Source organism: Mesitornis unicolor, unplaced genomic scaffold (genome assembly GCF_000695765.1).
Source record: "Mesitornis unicolor isolate BGI_N332 unplaced genomic scaffold, ASM69576v1 scaffold12802, whole genome shotgun sequence".
In the NCBI taxonomy this organism is placed as follows: domain Eukaryota; kingdom Metazoa; phylum Chordata; class Aves; order Mesitornithiformes; family Mesitornithidae; genus Mesitornis; species Mesitornis unicolor.
In genome coordinates, this window is record NW_010168577.1 from 42,937 (window position 1) to 63,187 (window position 20,251).

General features: G+C 40.9%; 1 protein-coding gene across 2 annotated transcripts in view; it reads right to left on the reverse strand.

Moving 5' to 3' along the window:
* The window catches only part of POU2F1 (POU class 2 homeobox 1), a 49,835-nt gene extending 31,169 nt beyond the window's left edge, over positions 1-18,666 (reverse strand). The window contains exons 1-5 of one of the 2 annotated variants that reach the window (XM_010179062.1): positions 18,639-18,666; positions 14,014-14,079; positions 6,173-6,273; positions 3,123-3,176; positions 1,320-1,439 (exon numbers count right to left, since the gene is read on the reverse strand). In XM_010179062.1, coding sequence (XP_010177364.1) covers positions 1,320-1,439; positions 3,123-3,176; positions 6,173-6,273; positions 14,014-14,079; positions 18,639-18,666 — 369 coding nt within the window. Of the gene's footprint in view, positions 1-1,319; positions 1,440-3,122; positions 3,177-6,172; positions 6,274-14,013; positions 14,080-18,638 lie in introns of those variants that run through there. The other variant, XM_010179063.1, reaches the window with a different exon arrangement.
* Between the last annotated feature and the right edge of the window lie 1,585 nt (positions 18,667-20,251).

The following is a 20,251-nucleotide window of genomic DNA, read 5'->3' on the forward strand; positions in this document are numbered from 1 at the left end:
ATGGCTACTGAACAAACTGATAACACCCCAGCTGCTTCACATTAGCATGAATCCCTGCCATATTCCATCATTTCCATTATGCCCTAAGATATAAGTAAAGAACATGAGCCCCATTTGTTTCTCTCCAAGTCTCCCCATCTGCTTTTTTTTTTTTTCCCTTCCAGTAGAATAGAGTTGGCAAGTTTACATCCCTTCCCTTTCCCAAACACACATTATCTCTGTGAAACAGGTGGCAGCAGTCTCTCCTTTACATGTAAATGAATCTTGATGCCCACATTTACTGCAATCCATATCTTGCATAGGCCTGGAGTTTTGAACGTTTCACTACTGCAGACAATCATAAATTAAAACAAACCGAATTTTTTTTGAGAATGAGAAAAATAATAAAATATGCTGGGTTTTTATAAAAGATTAAAGGAGTCTCACTTTTAAACTCTCAAATGTAATTAATCAAAAACTTAACGGGATGATTATTTACAAACTAGCATACAAGAAGATTTAACAATTGAACATGAAATTAGGACATCATTTCATTCAAGTGCAGAGATGATCTAACCTAATACTTCAAATCATAAATACACGGTTGGAGCAACTGCCCAAAATTCCTTATGAACATGCAAACTCTTAAAACTGCAAAGCTGATTATGGCAAAGCAAACTGTTTAACCAAACAGCCCATTCACAAAATTTGCTCCTTTTTAAATTACTGAAAGCATTCACCACAATTCAGAAACACCAGTAACCCTAAACCGACAGTTATTCCGCAATTACTCTCAAAGCCTTGCAATTAAACAACTCAAAACTGGTAAAGTTAAAATGGAAGGGGTGAATAGGCTTAAGGCAAGTACTAATATAGTTACTCAAAGTAAATGTGTTTGAGAAGAGGAAGAATGTGTCAGTAGCTCCCATCGTTTTTGTTCATCACCCAGCTATCTGATAAGATTTGGTCTCACGCTCTCATGCCTCGTTTTAATCTTGCAAAAAAATAAAAAGTCCTCTTTATGACACCGGTGACTTTTTCTATTTGTACACACACCAGTTTCTAATTTCACTGCAGAGTCAAGACTGATACTGAGAACAGAGAGAAATAACTTCTTTTGGGGTTTTTTTTTTGGAAGCAAATACTTTGCACCAAAACCCAAAGATTCAAGCCTGCTTTTCTATAGGAGGATGTTTTCTGTCCCCCTCTTTCACTCGAGTATCTTCCCATGCTAAAGGAAATGACAGTAACCTTCACTGAGAGCTCTATGGGAACTGCTGCAGATACTGCCATTTTTGCCAGACAGGAGGCTTACTGCAGTGTACTTGGGTAAACCTTACCCCAGTGATCTGTCCTCCGGCCAGCATGAGCTGGGTCTGGGGTATGGCCGCCTGCACTGAAGGCTGCTGGGAAGGCTGGCTTGGCTGCTGAGAGTCCCCAGATTCTTCATTAGATTTAGACTAGTCAAAAAAAAATACAACTCTTTATAGTGTAAAACAGATGTTAATGCATAACACTGCTATCTCAACACTGCACAATAAAAATCTTTCATCTGCATACAAAACACCCTTGGGTTTATTTAAGAGTGCGTTTAAGCAATGGCTCTATGTGCCCACCATCTCAGCTACAATCACTCAAACACATCTGTAGGTAAAGCAGTTTAAACAAAACAAAAGGACTCTCAGGTCTTTTGTAACTCTTTGACATTAATTTTCAGGTCCCATTTCACTTTATGCAACGCAGCTGAAGCTGACACTACCTTTCACCATGAAGAAAGAAAAGGTCGTTAAAATTATTCATCGTCTAAAATCCTGAACAACGGACCAAGGGAAAGAAAATTGTGCCTCTGTTTTCTACATCTGCACCCTGCACCTCTAAGTCATCATACCTTTGGCTCCTAAGGAACTGCTTTGAGAAATACTCACACATTTATCTACCTGCAGCAAAATACATGATACATACAGTGCTTTTAAATAATCCAAGTTTAGCATTTATTTAATTGAATGCTTGTTTATTTAAAAAAATTGGGGGAGGGGTGATTTTTTTTGGGTGGGTTTGGGTTTTGTTTGGTTTTGGTTTGGTTTTTGGTTTTTTAGGGGCTTTGTTGCCTTGTTGGGTTCCCCCCCCCCTTTTTTTTTCTAAAACCAGAAGAAATTGTGAAGACATGAGGGAGGAAATGCAAGTGCATGAAGAGAGGAGAGAGTTTTATGATAATTAAAACTGGTTATGCAGAACATTAAAATTCTGCATAGATTTGCATATTTTCCACCACCTGTTTTGGGGACTGCAGAGCAGGCTAATTAACATAAAGGCTCTGATTAATTCTGCCAGTCATTGAGCGATAATTACAGCGCAGGACTGTAAACATTCTGCACTGGAGATACAGCCTGTTTGCCAACATCTCTCTCAGGGATGGAAGTTTACCATGGCAACCAAGGCAATTTTCTGCCTCCTTCCTCTTAGAAAGGAAGGTCACTATACCTCCTCTTCTTTCCAAATTGTTATTATGTATAAGTGGGTCCGCATTCTATTGCATTTCATGTAATGCACTACCTACATTCTCTAATAACAAGCAATACTGAAAACAGTTTTCAATAAAACTGCGTCCCTTGCCCCTTAATATAGTACTGAGAGGAAGTGGCACGTTAGCCGATACACTGAAGTGCTCAGCATCATAAAAAAGTTTGAGAGCTTTGTTGTCTCACGTACGTTATTAAACAACAATTACTCTGAATTATTTTGAAATCACTATGTGTTATTTACACAAGCAATCGACACCAGCCACATTACATAGATTATGTTACACTATACTCCTATATTGAGCTACTAAGTAAGGACAACTTGAATGTAACACTTGCTATGTTTGAAATAAGTGAATAAATAGAAGAACATGAAATATTCCTGGAGATTTATGGTTTTCATGATACAACACCTGATTGAATTTCAGTATAAGATTACAATCACTCCAGTTTCGGAATGCTTACAAGCCTGATCCTGACTTACAGTTGTAGAACGATTACTCCTTCATACCTATCACTTGCAAGACCAGTCAGAATGACAACAAAAAGACAGTAACATACCATAGGTTAAAAACTCTCTCTAATGGGGCCATAATGCAGTTTGGAATGAGAGGAGGTCTTTACCTGTACATTTAAGGACTGAGCAGCAGCCTGTAAACTTGTTCCAGCGAGCTGGACCTACAACACAGGGCAAAACCAGAAATTAAATAATGTAGAATCCACAGAAAACTTCAGCAATGCAGAAAGAAACTCCCCACCCAGACCCCAACAAAAACTGCCCCGAGAACAACGCATGCCCCTCTAACACCTGAATAACTGAAATAGGGGGCTGTGCTCCAGGCTGAAAAAAGTCTGTGTAGCTCTTCTTCACAGTGCTATTTATTTCAACTCTTGTTGAACGTATTGCTGCCTAGGGATCTAGATACTATCATGAAATTGAGTAGAAATGAATGGAGCATTTTGGGGTGGACAGGCTAACTATTCCTATTCCTGTTAAACAAATCCAGGCTTCAAGGGAAGGCTTTAAGCTCTACTCGTCATCATCCGTCCAGAATTTCAGAACGGGTCTTACCCCAGATACCTACACTGCATTCACCCACTTTCTTATACAAAAGAGGAGCAATCACTTGCACAGGACAAAACCCACAGCATAAATGCTCTTCTTCCTCAAATCAACTCATTCAAGTATTTGCCACTGCAAAGATCTTGATACAGAGGACTGGAGACACTTTACAAAGGCTGTATTGATTCAGGTATACTCAAAACTTGAATTCAATGTTTGTGATTAACAGCTCCAAAGAAGTTCTTGTGGGTTAGCAGTAAAAAAAACCTGATGCTTCAGAAAGCGTGATTTTTAGAGTGTTATTTTATCTCTAATAAAGATTTTCTCTGCACAAATGCTAAATTTTCATTTACCGAAGACCATTCTAATCAGTCTTGCCTTGTTTCTACCATCACTCCTGCTATAAAGAAGGAATGCTATGTAATTAATTACCCACACTTTCAAAAGGTCAGAGTTACAGCCTGTGGTGAATTCCATCCTGGCCATGTTTGAAAGCCACTGTTCATTTAAAAACCAGGCAACACATAAGGATACAAATAAAGCAAAGCAAAATGAAGCACTCTTGCCTATGTAAAAAGATGTCCCCTCATACCATACATAACAAAAGAGAGTCCATATCTCCTGTGCAAGTACAGGGAGGAGAGTTTTAATTTAAATTGCAGTACATGAAATTAGTAACTGAATATTCAAACAAGCAACCCTTAAGAGCCACCTTGGCAACATTTCCTACCGCTGTAGGTGGAGGTACTAGACTTACTAAGCATGTCCTACATCTAAGCAAACACTCCCAGAAAATCTCCTCCTTATCAAAAGCAAAATGTAGTTTGACACAGCAGATATAATTTGAGCTTTTAACATGAATTAACAGCAGGGAATAACCTAAACAATAACAGCTTGCCATCCAAAAATATGCTCAGAAACAGTACTTTTAAAATTGCATAATAATAATTTTTTTTAAAAAAAAACACATAAAAGACTACAAACAAATCTCACTCAGGTATAGCCACCATATTCCTGAAGATCTGTTTGAATGCAACCTGGACGCTCCTTCCACCACACAACAAACGTTTTCTAATTAGAAATTAAACTGTTCCTGAATTTTGCCTACAACCTAGTATTTTGTGTTAGTCTGGAGGAAAGCACCACGTGTTAAAGCCGAGTAACACCCCACTAACAGCAGCCACACCAGAAGAGGACAGTTTGACAACAGATTCCCACACACCTGCAGGTGCAGAAAAGAAGAGCTGAGATTTTCCTTTGAACTAATTTCAAGAAATGAATCACACTTTTATCAAACATGAAGTTATAAAGACCCTGAAAACTGTTTAAATAAATAAACTTCCAAAGCAAGACAAAGCACTGTGCTAAATACAATTACTGTCCTGGATCAATCTATAGAACAAAACAAAGACTAAACCAGACAAAATTCTGCAGCACAGCTGTATCTGTCACCCTGTTAAACATATACTGATAAACCATGAAAACCAGTCAGCTTCTCTCCACATAAAGGCAGCCTACAACAGCCTATTGGTTCAGCAAATTCAAACACTGGCACTCCCTAGGTCCTACATAACTCAATCTACTAAGAAAATTGTAATTATGTGCCAAGACGTGTGGAATGTTCTACACAATAAAATGGCAGTTCAGAGCTCTTAAAAGAGGGCATAAAAGCTTCAGTACATCAATTATACCACAATAACTGTGCAACCTCAGACCTCAAACATTCAAGGTCAGCCAATTAGGTACACTATTTTAAAGTTTAAACTTGGTGCTGAGGAAGGGAAAGAAATTAGGACATTTGTTTTCATACATCAAGTGTGAGCAGATGAAAAACTATAAAAAATGCCCCTTCTACTTCTCTTCACCTAGGGATGCCCCATTTTGCTTCAGCCTGTATCTGACGTTCAGCTTTGATTCCCTAAACACAGCAGTGGCAGAACAAAGATATAGTAGTAGAAACCTGAATATCATCTGACAAACAGGTCCTTGAAATAACTTTGGAAAAAAAAACCCAACATTTTAAAAACTCACAAACCATATATGCTTAGTAAGTACCATCCCTCTATATTTCTAGTTAACGTGTGAGAGTGTGAAAGATGGAAGCACAGTGCTGACTACCATTCAACACCACTTCTGGTTTCAGGACCTTGGCAACTATTGGGCCTTTATCAAAAAGATGTTTACCTTGCCTTTCAATTTGGTATCTCCATTAAGATTTAAAACAAAACCAAAACAAACCCACCATGACAAAATGCAAAAAAACAAAAACCAACCCCAAACCAAAAACCAGTAAGCTGGAAAAACCCAAACCAAACAAAAAAAGCCCACCCCCCAACAAACAACAAAACAAACACCAAAAGAAACCACAAAACCTTTGGCATTCTCAAGTCCCCAAAAGGGGCTTTCTTCTTCCTCCAAGAGGTCTCACTTTACCTTGACGTATTCTGCAGCCTAATGCAATTAAGTGATGGCCACAGAAAGAATATTTTCCCATCCCCGCTATATACACGACCACTCATCATTCACATGAAGGGAGAACATAAAACATGTAAGAGAAGCTGCATTTGTACCTGCCTGAGCCACCCCTACTTTGAAATGGGTTTTCTCTTACCTGATGAAGGTGCCCAAGGAAGGCCTGGGCCTGGGCTGTAGAGATTGCTCCTCCGACAGGCACAGGCTGCTTTTGAAAGTCCAGGCCATTTGTTTGCGTGCCTGGAGAAAGAGATATTAGGATCTGTTAGTTATTACTTTTAGAAATTGAATAAGAATTAATATTCCTAAATAGCCTGCTATTCTCTCAATACTATGCAACAGAAAAATACTCTGAGAGTAACAAGAACTGAAGTTTTTAACTGAAATGGGGATGGGGGGAAAAGCAGTGTCACTTCCAGACTTCAGTAATATGGCATTTGTCAGCTAAACAAAAATCAACACTGTATTTTCTTTAACTTCTATCGTCTTACCCACTCTATGTACACTATCGCTCCATCAATCTCTGTCACAGTTTGAGAACCAAATGGGTGCACGCTGCTAAGGTTAAACTGTTTCAGTTCTGCATGCACTCTATCCAGCAGCTAAAGAATTTGAAGATCTCTAAATTCAGACAGTGTTAAGAACAAGGTTCCTGTAAAGCCAGCTTCCGTTAAAAGCAGACAAAATACCACTTGAGGAAAACAGAAGTACTACATACATAGCAGTTATGGGGCACAGTTTTACTCTTTTGATAAAAGATACCTCCACATTTTCACAAACGATTGTGCAGAGCTCTCATTACATAAGATAACTGCCCTGGCTTGCTTTTGCTCTCACCCACTTCCATGTAATTAAAAACTGACTATTCTCCTGCATTTTCGCTGTCTTCTTCCTACACAGCTTGGAAGATGTAAAAACCCCCAAACTATCCCCCAAATAATCTGGCTGTGAGGAGGAAAAAAAAAAGTTAGCTTTTTTCCAGAAGAAACTACCACAGACTTCTCTTCCACCAAGAGGAACTGTAACTACAAGCTTTTAAGAACCATTCTGTGGGGAGATGGTAAAATGAACATTAAGGATTACCAAAACCTGGTTTTGTATGTTGGGTATTACTACCTACAGTGGCTAACAAGAAGGCAGCCTGAGTTTGTCAAGCTGCGTGAAATTTCTAGGACAGATAATGTAATCTTAAAAACTGCATGACTGAAATGAAGTAAAACCAGCTTTAAACTTGCATGTTTACTCTTTGTGACAAACAGATTTTGCTCAGTGCCTATGAGACAGGTGTTCAACTAACTCCTGTGTAAAAATTCTTTCCATCATCTGCATTTTTTGCCATAAAAATCTAGGTTATCTACTAAGGAAAAGATAGTCACGGTTGTTAAAACACAACAGGGGTTTGCTGCTTCTTAGAAACATCTGTAAAAACAAGCAGGCATAAAATTTTATAAGGAAAATACACTACCCAATATTTCACATTGCTGTTTTGACCTACAAACAACTTACACAGATACAATTTCCAAATATGAAGTCACTGTTCAATTAAATACAGATACAATGTAGACAGTCGAGCTTTCTAGCACCTATGTAAGGTGTACCTGAGGTGGCCCTTTGATACATCTTTGGTGGAGGTGCTGTGGGGGAAGAATTGGTCACTCTCAAGTTTTTAATTCTATGCTTTAGGCCAGAGTTTACAGACTTGAAAGACTGTGCAGCCAGACACCCACAGACATGCTAAAAATATTCATATTTTAAAGTACATAAAATTATTTTGCTTCCCAAGTCTAAAATTCCAGCCCACAGTGAATGGAAGGACTATCATTGGTGTGAATTGATCCCGAGTGCTCCCACAGCACCCTCCTGGAAAAGCTAGCAGTCAGCAGCTTGGACAGGTGCACCCTTTGCTGGGCTAAAAACTGGTTGAATGACCGGGCCCGGAGAGTGGTGGTGAATGGTGCTGCATCCAGTTGGTGTCCAGTAAGCAGTGGCAACCCCCAGGGATCATTACTGGGCTCAGTTCTATTCAACATCTTCACTGATGACCTGGATGATGGGACTGAGTCTACCTTTAGTAAATTGCAGGTAACACCAAATTGGGGGGGAGTGTCGATCTGCCAGAGGGTAGGAAGAGGCTGCAGAGGGACCTGGACAGGTTGGGTCAATGGGCAGAGGCCAACTGTATGAAGTTTTAACAAGACCAAGTGCAGAGTCTTACACTTCGGCCACAACAACCCCATGCAGCGCTACAGACTGGGGGAAGAGTGGCTGGAGAGCAGCCCAGCAGAGAGGGACCTGGGAGTACTGGTTGGCAATTGATTGAACACGAGCCAGCAGTGTGTCCAGGTAGCCCACAAGGCCAATGTTATCCTGGCCTGCATCAGGAATCGTGTGGCCAGCAAGAAGTAGGGATGTAATTCCCCTCTTGTACTCAGCACTGGTGAAGTCTCACCTCGAGTACTGTGTACAGTCCTGGGCCCCTCACTCCAAGAAGGATATTGAGGTGCTGGAGCAGGTCCAGAGGAGAGCAATGAGACTGGTGAAGGGACTAGAGAGAAAGTCTTATAATGAGAGGCTAAGGGAGCTGGGGTTGTTTAGCCTGGAGGAGACTCAGGGAGGATCTTATCACTACCTGAAGGGAGGTTGTAGTCAGGTGGGGGTCAGGCTCTTCTCTCAGGCAAGTAGTGACAAGACGAGAGGGCATAGCCTGAAGCTGTGCCAGGGGAGGTTTAGGCTGGATATTAGAAAGCAATTTTTCATGAAGAGGGTGATCAGGCATTGGAATGGACTGCCCAGGGAGGTGGTGGAGTCACCATCGCTGGAGGTGTTTAAGGAAAGGCTGGATGTGGCACTTAGTGCCATGGTCTAGCCGATGTGGTAGTGTTAAGTCACAGACTGGACCTGGTGATCTCAGAGGCCTTTTCCAGCCTCAATAATTCTGTGATTCTGTGAATGAATTTAACTCGGTTGCATTTCTTCAAAGGAAGGTAGATAAGGAAGTCTGCTAGAAAGAGCTAGATGAATCTCATCTATTTTCATTCCTTCCAGTGAACTGCAGAATTCTCTCAGTGCAGACGTCCAGAGAGAGTGGGAAGATGACTGGGTAAATATATGAAAATAATTCCTGAGACACAGCTACTATAATTCAAAGGAAACAACGTACCACTACCTCATTTAGTAGTTTTGAGCAAAGCAAGTTCCAAGACTGAGCTTAAAATCTCCATGGGTCCCAAAAACCAGTTTAGACAGGTACTGAGACAAAACAACATTTTCCTTAAATCCAACCTTGAAGGACTCCAGTTTCCTCTCCTCACACCTCCTCAAACCAAACTCAGAAAAAAAACCTCCAAACCACACCTGTTAACTACCTGTTCTGCTTGCATCTTAAGCTTTCTTTGGTATTTGGAAGTAGAGCATCACTTCCCCTTCAGATGTGGCTCTAGTTTTGGAAGGAATGCTACTGAGGTTGCTTGCATTTATCACAGGACGCCTACACCTTTTTTTTTGTTTTAAGAACAGCAGGGAAAATGAACTTTGGGTTTAGCATATGAGAGGCCTGGCTCTTAAGGTGCTCAGAAGGGTGTGAGACCACTCCTGTGGAATCCAAGAAGGATTTGCAAGGTAAGGAGACTGGAAAATGGAGCTGTCAGAAGCAGAAGTCTGCACACTGTCAGGACAGGACAGGACCAGAATGGCACTTCTGTTCAAGATAAAGAGTTACACGCAAAAAAAACATGATGGTTTTTCTGCCAGAGAGATGGCAGATGCAATCACAAGTGCTGTGAGTTTAACGATCACATGTATTTATGCCTTTTCCATTTCCACTTCAGCTCCTGTAACTGCTAGAGCAGATCTAACAGCTCACCAACACCAAAAAAGCAGAAGTGGGAACTCTCCATTTTTTTCTTCTTGGTTCCAGGTACGTTGTCCTTGTCCTGCTCTTTCTGACAGTTCATGGACACAGCAGTAAGCCAACTCAACCTTCGAACCAAGTAGAAAACTACTCACATGAACTGTTCCCTTTTTCTTTTGGCCAAGTGAGTTTTCTGCCGGTTATGTGAGATGAGTTAACTTACCTTAGGGCCCAGCAAGCAGCAGATCACGCAAAGCAAGGCAAGTCAGAGACATGGTAGCAGTGAAATGAGCCTACTTCTTCCCAGCATGTTGTTAAGACTGAATCAAGCTGTAGAATGCAATTTCACCCTTAAAGCCCAAGTCCAACGCAACTTAAGCACACTTAAATTCTGGCACAAACTCAGCTACTTCATGGATTTGGTTTGGATTAGGATTAATACTAAGTGCAATTAACTTTCAGCCAAATCAAATCTTTCAACTGTCTCACTCAGTGGCACTTCAGGTAAAAGAACAGAGAACCAAGTACCAGGACACCCTGAACGTGGATCAGTTTATGCTGTCTTGGAACTGTAGGTGCAGAGGGTAAAGGCATGACAAAATGGAGCGGACAAGGTAACGTTGCACCTGCAGTCAGGAGAAGAACATACACTCAGAATCCAAAATCATAACCATCAGAATGCAGTCTGAGTTTACAAACCACCTAAAGAAAGAGGAACGAGGAACTACAGGCCTGGCAAGACATGAAGTAAGGTGCAATAACGGAGTCCAGAACCAAAGGTAAACAAGAAGGAAGATTTCAAAACCAACTTGAGTGACATCTTCCAGCACCAGCATTACATTTCCCCATCTCTCTCTCCCCTCTGCTTGTGTATGCATGTATGTCTATGTTGAGAGATGCCCAGAAATTGTTCATTTCTTGTCAACATTACCAGTAAGAAGTTTAGGGTTGACATTTGCCCAGAATTTTAGCAATTAAAGAATATTTCACGGTCCCTCTCCTACAGACTTTCTTCTGAAGGAAACAAAAAAATCCATATCTGGAAATAAAGCAATGCAGACAAGAATCCTTAGAACCCTTCCAAATACTACACTTACAGAAATTATTATTTTGCTGCTACGTCAACGCGTGTCGTATGAGTGCAGTTTACATAGACATGAGAACCTTGGCTGTGACAGTACTGCATTCACACAGCTTTACAAAAACTATGCATGAACAAACAAAAAGTTGAGCTGTTTTGGACCATTTTATGCTGCCACCTATAAAAAGGAAACACAAGAGCTCTCTTTTTAGTATAAGACACACGTCTAATTTCCTCTCTTTTTTCCAGTAGACACTAAGTAGACTGTCCAACCACACCTGAAGGTTGGAAAAGATTTGTGTAATTCTGCAATACTGACGACCACTCAATCAATTCATGTTCTTGTGAAAGCAGCCAGTCAACAACTCCTGTACTCATCAAGACTTCTTCTGTTGTTTTGTTTGATTTGTCTGAAATACAGGCTCCTTTTTCAGATGCTTAAAAGGGGACTCCAGTTAGCACAAAAATTTAAAAGTTAAAATCTGTTTCAGGCGTTCTATTATGACCAACATATTCAGGGGACTTTACTATATTCCCTAGATAGTCAGAGTTGGAAATAGAAATCCTGAATTTGTTAACTTCCATGAAACCTAGTTGTTAGCTCAGAGAACTACTGCTGTAGTCATCTTTACCAGTGGCAACGCTAGCTCTGACAGATGTAAATTCCATGGCCTACAGTAATTTCTCTTACAATTTTCAAGTTGCATCAGCTTACTACAGTTTAAAGCAGGAACAACCCAAACAGGCATCCACTGAGGTTCAAAAGATAAGCTCATAGTGCTTACACAGCAGACTCAAGTGATTTACAAATGGCACTGGGAAATAGACAGTTACAGAAAGTTACAAAAATAAGAACTCTTGAGTGTTTACAGAAACCATCTTCATGCATTTTGCCTCAGAGCCTGTGCTCCCCAGACAATCAAGAGCATTTCTAGTTCCTTAGCATCCAAGCTGAAAGCTCTCTTCTTTTCACCAAGTATGCACACAGCCCAGCACCACAGTCTAAGTGTCCTGATCAGAAGCCTCAAATCACATTCCCTGTGATCACCTTTCAGGGTTTCACATCTGCCTGTTGACTAGTGCAACTGATGCTTGGGCTCCCAAAAACCATCACAAACACCATCAATCACTACCTCCAGTGGTTTATAAGCACTACGTTTAAAAACAAAACAATGATCACAAAACAAAGGGTCCTCAAAAAATTCCTGATTACTTTAGTCTGCATCATTTAAAAAGTCAGGAAACAAAACAGAACAAAATGACTGGGAAAATTTAAATTGCAGGAGCAATGTTTGCATAAGGCCCGAACACCAATAAGGGTCAAACTTTTGTAATAACTAACCTTGTATTAAAAAAACCCCACAGGCACTGTATCCCATTTTTGATGAAAGCACCTACACACAGTAGGTGTAGTGGTAATCCATCGATTTCTTTATACCATGATCACCACCTTCACACTGATAAAGTGTTTGCCCAGGAGAGCAGAGCCAGAGTTTTACCTAAGCAGATGCCATACCTCTGTGATGATGGATTACCTTTGAATAAGCCAAGTCCTCCTCTTTAACAGCTCAGTTTATGTGAAATTGGAAGTTAAAGCTGTGCTTTGGAGAGAGCACAGACAGGGACCTGTGGTCATACAGAGCACAGGTCTGAACTTTCTCAGAACTTCACACACACCCTCCAGCTGCAAGAATTCTACAGGGATATTTAAAACCATTGCTCTTTAGATGCTGTTTATGAAATATTCACAGCCCACACATTTTTTGAAATAATGTTTTACATCATCCTAAACCAGTATTAAATACATAATGAATACTTTTGTACATAAAAAGAATTGATACTTCCTCTATTACAAAGACAACGGAAATTGTAAAAACTGAGATGTCAGTAGCAAAACACACATTGGTAAGTGAGATTAATTCCTTTTGACTGACCCCATGCATTAGCAGAAAGCATCCAGCCTCTCGGATCAGTATCAGGAACATTCAGTCACTCTTAGCTGTATTAAAGCCTTGCACAAAGAATGAGGAGACAGCATAAAATGAAATAAATTGTTAATTTCATCACAACTTCAGAGTTCAAAATAAAACTCTTATTATTGAACCAAGAGGAGGAAAATGAATTTTCCTCATACAAGGTAACCAGACTTCTCTGAAAGCAACAAGTTCTTTCTCATTAAAATTTTCTCTTTCCAAATACTATCCTGACCTCAAAGAAGATTCTGAGTCAGGTTAAACTATTTACTTCCCATTCAGAATTGTAATTCCTCTTGCTCCCAAGATGAACATTAAATTACCGCCAGGAAGGATTAAAGCATGAGATAGCATGATTGAGTTACAGTGGCTTAACAAGCCTCTTCAATGGCCTAGAACTTGGCCACATCTTAAGGATGTACCAAGGATGTACCATCTTAAGGATGTACACACTGGCCCTGACACAAAGGCGATTCTTCCCCAGCCAAATTTTAAGGTTCTTTCTAACATACAAAGAAGTTACAGAAAAGCCAGCTAACTTTTTTTTTAATGTTGAGAAGTGATGCTTTTTCCCTTTGCCTTTTTCTTGAGATAACTTTTCCTCGCCTTTTTCTTCCTGTGGAAGCTTGAATGAAGTCTGAAATGGAAACAAGATCAGCCAGTGGCCCACATCTGCCAGGCAGATTTTCAACCCAAACAGAAATGACAAAGTTTGAGGTGCTGAAGATACGTTCTGCCAGGAAAAAATGAGACTACTTCTGGAGAGCTACTGACACCAGACCTTCCGTAATATCAGAAACATTATGGATAGAGGACGTGGGGAGGGGAACCTTACATACATACTGACTAAGCGTGGGTAGTGCTCTGACACATTTGGTGTGAATAGTGCCCTGCTTATAGTAGAGTTAATAACAAGACAAAAGCGTGCCCAAGCCTCTAAAAGCAGCAGGTGTAGGGTGGGTTTTTTGTTTAGTTTGGGTTTTTTGTGATTCTTGTAAAGTGGCAAAGAAATCTTGCTTGTAATATCCATTAAATTCCACCAGAAAGTATCTGTGCAGCAATTAATCATCTCTTACCTGTGTTCCCATCTCCACTCTCCATCGATGGTTTACTGGTTTCTGACGGATTGTTCATTCTTGAGTCTGCATTAAAACAGAAATAGAGATCAACTCATACAGCAAAAGAAACCCCAAACCTATTCCTGCCTTCTTGTCCAAGGGAAGTACAGAACATCGGGAACTTGATACGTACTTTACCCCAATTCAGATTATAATGCAAAAGGAATGATCAGAAGCAGAACACAATACTGAATCTTCCAGATAAATATTGTGTCCAAATTTGTATGTCATTATTCACATATGCGAAAACATGGTGTTAAGGGAACAAGAGACAGCACGTTGGAGGGCAAAGATAGGTAGGAACTTAATTTTCAGTACAATGAAAGTGACAGAAGCCAAGGGCTGTGGGGGGGTTGGGAAGGAAGGAGGAACAATGACTGTATCACAATTCAAAAACATTAAGCCTGACCATCATGGCCTACATTATTCTGGGGAAGGGGGGATGTGCCTCATAAGAGAAATGAAATTCAGTCATTACAGTTAAACAGATACCATTTTTCTAATACTGCATTTTATTTTACAGGAATGTCACCGATATCAAGTTGTTTTAGCTTTCCTATATATATCCATGCAACCACCACACAAATATAAAATAATTCCTTTTTCTTCTCCCTCTGGATGAATCTATTAAAAAGTCTGCTCTTGTTTTCAAAGCTTGTCAGCTGAATATAGTGCAACGCAGAGGGCCTCTCCAGATGGCAGAGAATATAGTTTCCTTATATAGGAATCTATACAGATGTTCTGTGTATAGCATCAGCTCTCCAGCTTATTACCTCCTCATTCCTTGCTACCGACCTCAGCGTGTCCCATTATCATAAACTAAAATTACAGAAAGAATCTCAAGACAGACCAGCTCATAAAACAAAGTGTAAGCACATCCTTAAGCATGTTCTTCCATTCTCAAAACCAGTTAAATGCCAAGTTTCATGTACTCAAAATGAACCCTTTACTGCAGGATATTTGCTTGCTAGGTGCAAGCTTAAACAGGCTACCTCTGTCATGCACTTTCATCAAAGCAGCAATTTCCAAAACACCAATGGGCTGAAGAGGAATACAGGAACACCACGAACCGCTGCATCTTTGCTGCGGCTATTTCCACGAACGCCCAGCTGCTTCACTGCTGGGCAGCCTGCGAGAGCTGGGAATGAGAAGCTGGTCTATTGCTGTGCACTATCACCTGTGACTGCTCAGAGAGACCAGTGCCATCCTCCGGTTATCGCAACCAGTGTGGGGGGGCAGCAGCAGAGGAACCAAAGCACGTGGACAGGGCCTGACTGAAAACAGGAGTCGCACTACAGCCTGGCTGGAAGCGTGGGGTGGGAAGAGGAGGGAACTAGTCAGAAATGCAGCCCGCGTGAGAGAAAAGATAAGAGACACCAACCTTGGAAAAACTCCAATAAGCAGGTAGGAAACACAATTTAAGATGTGTCAATATTTTTTAAATTAATGTAATTTTCCACGTAAACAACTGCTGCAGCTGAACCCAGTAGGGTCTAGAAAACCCAGAGGACTGTAACAAACAGGAATCTTCCCCCGACAAGGTAACTCAACCTCTCCAGAGCCTCAACTCTTCTCAGAAAGTTCCTATGCGTATGCTTAAATATTTCAAGTGCCAGCCACGAGTAAGAGAGATCTGAACTATCAGTTTTACTCTTAGTATAAAGGCAGACGTGTTAAACTGCTTTCTGAAAGGGAGAGTGAGTGAGGAGAAACTTTCCAGCCGAGTGCTGCTGGCCCACACTTTGGCAAAGAGCTGCAAGTTCTGCCCCGTTTTTCACAACCTCTGCTTAGCAGATTCAAGCTATGAGTTCAATCTTGAAGACAGGGCTCTGCTGAGGCTGCAGATACACAACCTATTGCTTCCTGGCTTACTTTGTCATTTCCCACGCTTAGATAGCATGAACCACGCTCCAGAAACAGAACATGGTCCCACTGACTATCCAGAAATCCCCCTCCCTGCCGACAGATCTGTGTGTAAAACAAACACAAACATGTTTGTATCTAGAAGTTGCATGTACCTTAAATTGAGTTTACTGTTGTGGAAACAGCACGTTTATTTAAAGCGATTATAGGCAAGACCCATCTGATAAACAGCATTAGTTCCTTCCTTGACACACAGCTGGCGACTGAAATCAGTTTAGGTTCAGAGAACACTGATGAATGGGAAACTTCTTGGACACAAACAGAGAGAGTCTTTGTCCAACAGGAAAATGAGCAAAGAGGGCTGAAAAGTCCAAGATGTTTGGTTGTGGAAACCAGGCTAACTCACGGGGCTGTTGGACATAGGATGTGTTTTGTAAGCCCAGCACACAAGGAAAGCCTGAGCTGACGATAGCCCTGCAACAGAAGGGAAGGGCACAGGTGGAGATGAGCATCTCCATAAATAACATGGAAACCATCCACTGAACCACTCCAGAAAGCTCTTGCAAGAGAAACAACACAGGACCTCCTGTGCTAGTTTGGTGCAGAAACTGAGGCATTAGAGGCACCATGCAGGGTACTAATGGCAGAATAAACAAACTAAACCTGGAGGGGGGACACAACTGTCCCGTGAGCAGAATCCCAAGCAACACAGCGACTGTTCCCTCTGTACAAGGAGGCTGACACAGCAAACCCTCCTGTACGGCCTGCAAGTTTGCTCAGGACACAGTTATAACTGTGCAGACCTCTTTTAATACAGCAACCAAGACGTGGTTTTCTTTTGGGCTATGCTGATAAAAATAAATCTTTTCTAAAAAGGTTTTCAGTGTTTCCTTGTACTAGACATGCACATAAAGTTCACTCAACTACCAAAAGCATGTCTTTTATTGTAAAGATTCATCCCTAACAAAGACCTCAAACATTGCTATTGCAAAAAAGCAGCAAGTTGGATGAGGAAACATCTTTCTGGTACTGCTAAGGTTCAAACCAAGGATAGCATCTATTATTTCACCAGCTGACTATTTCTTGTTCAATCTGTGGGCCTTCTGCATATAAAGCACGAAGAACAATGCAGCTATTTCCATTGCAAATGGTATGACATACATCTACAGCACAAAACTGCCACCAGCAAAACAGACATCTACCCGCAGGACACTAAACCTATGGATTTATTATTCAACAAATAAAAAGGTCATTTGCTTTATACATGCTCATACAATTTCTGCTTTAAAGTTAAAAGAATAAACAAATGAAGAGGGCTAAAAAACCCAAACCATAATGCCCTCACCTTTTCTTTTGCCTTTAGATCTTACTCGGGTTTTAAATAAAGGCCCTGGGCTACAACTTCTGCCAACATTATCTGCAAACAAACTTCACAGAAGGCAGGATCGAAAGCAGCAGGTGCATGATTGAAATCCAGCTGTCAGGAGTGAATACATTCGGCACTGCTACTCCACTAGCAGGGCTGAGGGTGGCACAGGGCAGGGCAGTGCCAGGCTGCCACACACCCTCACGAACAAGGCAAGAGGTATTCAGAAGGAAGAAGAAGTAGACAGCGGACCAGCGTAAAGTATTTAGGAACCAGACACAGCTAGCAAAACAGAGAAAATCTCAACATGGAAGATATCATTAACTATTTCCTTTCACCCATTAAAGTGAAACTGCCCAGTACTCCATCAGCACCAGCAAAAATGATTCATTGATGTGTATGGAAAAAACCAAAGTTCAATGCGAGTGAAAACATTGCTAAGAATTCACTAGAAATTCATTATCAAAAAACCACTTTGTATTCAGAAACAAGTATTCAGATGCCTGCTGTAAAATTTACCATCCAAAAATATACTATCTTACTTTGCCATACAAGTTCTTACATGAACTTCTATAATGGAATCAAAAGAATAATAAGGAAAAAAAAATCTATACATTGAGCTTTGGGGAAAGAGCCTTGAGAATAAATAAAGCTTATCGTAAAACCAGGATGATCCATTATTATAAATAAGCTTAAAAAACATGAAGAAGAAATTATGGCATGTCTGTTCTGCAGCCCTGATGGAATCTCAGCACAGGAAATGCATTATCCCAGTAACCTTAGGCACAGCTTAGCTTGCAATGGTATCAATGGCAACCACTGTGGACTCCACCTTATTTTCTGCTATGCATGAAGAACCTTGCTGTTCCATTAAAAATACACAGACATAATGTACATTCTGTTGGGGAATGGCTCAATACAGCTGCTAAATTCTTTGAGACTGGGACTTTCATTCATTTTAACGCTTTAAAATTCATAACACACTGATATGCAAGTCAAGTCCAGTGTTTGTTAGAAGCCAAACGCTTCTCAGATTGAAATCATAAAAGCAAAAGGTCTGTACTAATATCATCCAAGCCTAGAAGCAAATCGCTCCAGTGCAGAAGAAAAATTCTCCTGGAGTGAGGAAAAGAAGAAGAAAAAAAAAAACCACCACAAACCATGTATTTCCCTGGTACAGATCTATCTATCTTTCTCTCAGGCAGCTACTTGCTGCCGATTCACTGGTGAGCTTCAGCCTCACAAATACCTTCCCCAGTCTCTGCATATGCGATTAAGCCTCTATGCATAGTCAACCTCACAGCCTCTATTTCCATATTAAACGCTTATAAGAAAGAGCTGAGCTGGTACCCACCTAGAACGTAGTCGCTGCAGTCCAGCATTGCTGTGGTATCCTCTACAGGTTCAGCTAGTCCAAGGAAAGGGAGAACGGCAATTTCTATCAAATCTACACTACTGCTCTCGACCGAACAAGAAAGGGAGCGGGGAGGTGGGGGGAGAAGCACAACTTCAGTTACACCATAGCAATCTTCAACTGAACAGGGAAACTTCAGTTGCTCTGTGGAGTTTTAGTCTCTCCTACTAGCTGTGTCTGACATTGTCAAGGCGACTGAAGCGTGAAAAGTTCCCCTTTTTGTAATAAAATAGAAACAAAGATTGCAGCTGGCAGTTTCCATAATGAAGCTTAATCAGTATGCGCCTGATTAGGGCCTTATGCAAATCTCCCCTCGTTAGCACAGCAGCCAGCACTTTGAAGTCCATGAACAATTCATTTGCAGAGTACACTGAAAGCGCTCCCTGCATAATTTAAATCACGGTATAAATATTTATCAGCTCATTTGCATATTAATTGGCAGTGCATGAAGGGAAAAATTATCTCCCAAGTGCCAGCATAATAATTAGGGAACAAAATGAATTTTCTTCCAATAGCTTGGCTTCTCAGCCCTAACTCAAGCACAGTACCACAGGGGAGCAGGGAGGGGAAGAGACGGAGTTCTGTTCAAATGTCACCGAAATGACACGTACAAATTAGAAACAACTCTACAGACTTAAGCACCTTTAATCTTCTTCCTGCTGGCAACAATAACTTCAGTAATAAAGGGGATTTGGAGAAAGCTTTCTACACAATCCAAATAATCCCACGAAAACAATTAGCAAGGTAGAAGCCGAACACAAAGCTGTCAAACCGGCGACTGCACATCTGCGTGGAGTTTTCCACATCCGAACACGCACTATCACCAGAAGGTCCCGGGCAGGACAGGGAGTGCCACCCGGGCAAGTAAGCGGCACCATTCTCTTGAAAGGGCTCAAGAGCTTGCTGAGTCATTACGGGTAATCTCTTTGCCACGACCAACTTAACAGCAGTAGATATGTCAAGTATTGTGTAACATTTGACACCCACTAATCTACCCCGACTGAAATCAAAATAGATTTAGTCTTTCGCTTTCCAATGACTTCCAAGAAAAAAAACCAACACAAAAATCTATTACTAATCCCTTCCACAGGCGTACACAGCGCAGCTAAACAAAGCTTGCTGAGGAGCTATGGTTTTTGAAAGTGACACTGTACACCTGGGTTGCATCTCTGAACCACTCAATGATAACCAGTACGCACTTGCTGCCATGACCACAAAACATGCTGAAGGACTGCAGAGCTGGGAGGCAGCTTCGGTCTGTGGAGGAATCGATCTTCTTTTCCTAAAGTGGTCCACAGAACTAAGTCCACTGACCAACTACGAGGTTAGATTAAACCATTTTTAACAGTTTATTTAATACTCAAATACTAGTGTCCTAAACAGCATGAACATTTATATAAAGTTTTAAGTGTAATGTAGACATCAAACATTTAATATTCCATATTCTGATCAGAAAAAGATACTGCGATGGATACAGGTGACTGTAGGGTTGAGCCACTCACTTCCAGGTGTTACTATGAATTTATAATAGTTCGTTCTTTCTTTTTCTTTAA